At 33.1% G+C, this 4,435-nt stretch overlaps 1 protein-coding gene across 1 annotated transcript; it reads right to left on the reverse strand.

Moving 5' to 3' along the window:
• Positions 1–289: 289 nt before the first annotated feature.
• On the reverse strand, positions 290–2,986 carry LOC145328138 (uncharacterized). The gene is made up of 4 exons (XM_080171717.1): positions 2,664–2,986; positions 1,311–2,019; positions 1,099–1,203; positions 290–759 (listed from the first exon to the last, which is right to left on the reverse strand). Exons 2-4 carry the CDS (start codon positions 1,570–1,572, stop codon positions 626–628), a joined length of 501 nt encoding a protein of 166 aa, XP_080027843.1. The 5' UTR covers positions 1,573–2,019; positions 2,664–2,986; the 3' UTR covers positions 290–625.
• Between the last annotated feature and the right edge of the window lie 1,449 nt (positions 2,987–4,435).

Below are 4,435 nucleotides of genomic sequence, written 5' to 3' on the forward strand. Positions count from 1 at the left end.
ACAGATTTAATGTAACAAACATACACACACATCCTGTTACTTTTATTTAAGGATTATTTATTTTAAAAGAAAACATTATGAAATTTCCTTGTTGATAACAACAGCACATGCCTGAACTGCTGCTTTGTCCGTCGCTTGGCGGCCCATAAACACTCAGCTTCCGCCGCCTGTTTGACGATGCATACTCTTGTTCGTTCAAAGATTTGCTTCTCAGTAAAGTCGTCCTGTGAACATCGCCGTCGGTTTTGATCCATTTTGGGTCGACACGAAATTTGGAAGATTTTCGTGATTTTTTCTAGAATATTTTTTTAATTAATAGAGATTTTTTAAAAAATATTTGTTGTCAATTTTAAAAACACATATATTTTATTTATTTATAATTTTCCAAACCAATTAATATCCGCTGGATTAGTACCGGTTCTGAGCTATACTGAAAAATCATGTATAACACCGTATTACAGACAATTGTCCACTAATATTAAAATAAAAATCATGAACTGAATACCAGTTTTGTTGGCCCGGGCCCTCGGGGGCTAACAAAACTGGTTTTAATATTTTTTTTTAAATTTAATATCTACAGAAAACTGTCTATAATAAGATGTGTTAAATAACTATTATTTCTCTATTAATTAAACATCCTTTCCTCTTTTGTGATAGGTAGATAATTATGACTTCGTTGTTGTTGTTGATTAAAATAAAATAATCTTTCATCATCTTTGTTTGCAGAGACTCGAACGCAATCAGGCAGATCCGCCGGGCCTAAACAAATAAGGATAATTACAGAGATCTAAAGGAATAAGACAATTGTCTATAAATTGATGTGCATCCCCAGTGATAATATACAGAGTATCCCCTACTGTTGATTAAAATTAGTAGTTGTAACATTTTTACCAACCAATTTAAATTCAATAAATGACCCGTTGTTGTTAAGCGACGAATAAAAAAAAACGTTCATCATAAGACTTTGGGGACTAGTGTAATAAACAGCCCATTGTGACTTCCCCCCGTGGTTTGATAAAGTATAGAAACGATTGGGACACATGGGTCATGCATACAGACTAGTCATAATTATAGAAAATCATTGTTATGAATAATTACTTATGATATTAGCGCTGCCACCAGGTAATGGTGTCACTTCCGGTGCCCATGCGCAGTAACCATTTCCGGTTCGGACAGCCATTTTGGAACTTGAAAGATCGCCATCTTGAAAAAGTTGATTTATTATTTTTAAGTGAAGATACAGATAAACATGTTAAAAAGTTTTTTAGTAGATTAATTAAAGAGATGTTTTGCCTCAAACAAGTTCTTACCTTTCAAGCTGTGATCTTCATAATCACCTAAATTTCCATCATGATCATCAATAAGATTTGCAGCAGATTGTTCTTTTTCTTCAATAGATAGCTGTCTTAACAATCTGATCATAACATCTTGAGGCTGATTATCTAGATCAGTGTCTTGCCTAGGATCATCTTCTTGACAAGAATGAACATCTTCAACCTTATTATGACATACAATCCTTGATTTAAAGAAAGCATTTGATAATGTATTAAAGATTTTTGCAGTGACAACCATAGCACAAAACCTAGATCAATTAATTATGTCCTCAATAATTATTATTGCATGTTAGTTTGCAATCAGGGATCTAAAGGCATAAGACAATGGCTGATAAATTGATGTTACATCCCAAAATGATGATACACAAAAATACCCCTTCTGTAGATTACAATTAGCGGTTGAAACATTTGAACACTCAACTAAATGAATCAACTAATTGAAATTCAATAAAAGTCCCAAAAATTGTTAAGCCAAATGATATACATTTTTAGATAACTTTGGGGACTAGTATAAACAGCCCAATGTACCCTCCCTCCCTGATTTCTTTTCATATTAAAAAAAAGGAATGTATTCCTGGTGACAAGTATCTGCAGGTTCGGAGACAATAGCGTTCAAAAACTTCCATGTTTCATACATAGCCAGGTACAGAACTTGACTGGATAAATTCAAGTCTTCAAAACCAACCTACAAATTTTAGTTTTAGCTGTTGTAGAAATAAGTTTTATTCCTGGAGGGGCCTACCTTACCTTATTTAGCCTAACATAATTTAAAAGAAGATAAAAATTTACATAAAAGGGTTTTTAAAATTCATATTATGGTCCATTTTCAATACAAGTAAAAAGGAGAATTTTTTCTTTAAAATCTGGTTTTTTATTGTTTGATACAAGGTTAATACTATAACAGAATACTAGTGGCTACGTCCTTAGATTCCTCTAGAGGCACTAGAAGTAGGAGAAGGAATTCGATTTTTTCTAAGGGGGGACTATTTATTTCTAGTGGTATATATATTTTAGGGGGTACCCGGTACCCCCTAAAAAAGGAGTTTAATCCTTCCCACGACCTATGAGAAGCTTCACTGTAAAGGAGAACAAAAACGACTCAGTGGTTACAGAGATCCTTTGGCACAGTCAAACAGACTACCTGTTACTTTTATAGAGATGGTATATAATGTAATGTTTAATGTATAATTTTAATTTTACAAATTTCGATTAAATAAGCACCTACTAAATAAATACAGTCTTAATAAAAGCTTCACCAAAAGAAAGATAAAACATTTTAATTTTTAAATGTATGCATCAGTTTTTATTATTAATAATTCTAAAAATAACCTGGTCTCGCTGAATAACAGCACTGGATGACCTCGCTCTTCGTGACCTTTGCGACCTCCTAAATGACCTTCTGGAGGTCAATTTTCCATCCAAAGGGACTGCCATGACTTTTAGTAAGACAAAAAATTGGCCTCCCTAGTAAAACACACACACTTTTCAAGCAGATAACAAAACAAGCACAACAATTAAACTAAAGTCAAAATTAGTCCATTTTCTACTTCCCCTTCCCTTTCCTTTGGGGGTTTTAGCACCGCGCTTCCGTGCACGTAAAGGGCGCTTCAAGCATAGAGGAGGGGAAGTAACAGCGCGTAAAAAGTGTAGATATTAGTTTGGTGGATTTTCGCGTATCAATTTGGCGGGTTTTTGAGTAGGGAAGCACGGATATGGATTATATGTGTTGAGTGTCTTATTTCCGGGTAAAAACAAAAGGGAAGTGGATGATTAAATAGGAGAAAGCGGGGGGGTGGGGGATGATAAAATAAGGCATAATGAAAATACGATGTTAACGCGTAAAAACACTCACTTATTAATCTAGATTAGATTTTAAAATCATTATTTTTCAAGTAAAAATATAAATAACATGGAAATTAACTATGATTATATTCAATAAAATGTTTTATATTAGTCAAATAATAAAATGTGTTTGGTTCTAGATTCTTTTTTTTCAAGTAAGTGAGTTTTGAGTTTCAAAAGTAATGCTTTTGTTTACTACTTAAGTGCATTCGATTATCATACCAAAAAAAACTATTTTCTAAAGCAAAAAAGAGGAATTTAAAATAAGACACATCTGTAAGAGTCATTAACAGTCATATGGCACTTAAAGTAAATTTCTTGTTCCTCGTCAGCTAAAACTACTATTCTTATTTTTTTCTACACGAAGCAAAAAATAAATTTGCAATTATAATGAATTATCAATTATAATTATGATGTTAATTATTTTATTAAAATAAGAATATTAATGTTATCATATTTAATCCCTTATTAAATTAAAGATGAAACGCAATCCTATAATGTACAGTAGTACGGTTTTATTCTGTAACTGCTGAACCGATTAAGTTCTCCATTTTGGCAAGCCACATATGTCATGGGATTGTTTTAAGGCTATTCATTTTTTCAGATTTAAGTATTGTTATGGTTTTAGGCTTTTTTCTGTCCTTTTATACACCTTAAAATACAAAACCCCTTCTGCTAGGGGCACAGGTAATAGAAAAAAAGACATCATCAAAAGATTAAACATATCATGGATCAACTGCAGTTCACGGTAAATTATTCCTGGTAACAAATATTTCCAAAAATCTATGAATTTTAAATGCTGCTAGCTGCCAAACGGCTGAACGTACAGCTCATGCCCGCACACTGTTTTAAGCGGCATAAGAAGGCCTACAAATAATCTGGAATAGCCATAAATCACTAATGCATAATTATCTTGCAGTGTAGAGAAATGCTCAAAAAGACCTATTTTACGCGTTTTTTCTTCAGTGAAGCTTTCCCTGTGCACCTTAGAATCTTGGCTATTCCAGATTATTTGTAGGCCTTCTTATGCCGCTTAAAATGGAGTGCGGGTATGATTTGTACGTTCAGCCGTTTGGCAGCTAGCAGCCTTTAAAATTCATGGATTTTCGGAAATATGCGTTACCAACTGTGAACTGCAGTTGATCCCAAGTCACAATATGTTGTTTCAAAATTCAGCAAGGTTTCGTGATTTTTCAACTCAAAAGGTTTCGTGATTATTCAACACAAAATGTTTAGTGATCTTTTTATCTTCAAAAGAA

The sequence above is a fragment of the Acartia tonsa genome, chromosome 9 (genome assembly GCF_053477335.1).
Source record: "Acartia tonsa isolate MP-2025a chromosome 9, ASM5347733v1, whole genome shotgun sequence".
NCBI lineage: Eukaryota > Metazoa > Arthropoda > Copepoda > Calanoida > Acartiidae > Acartia > Acartia tonsa.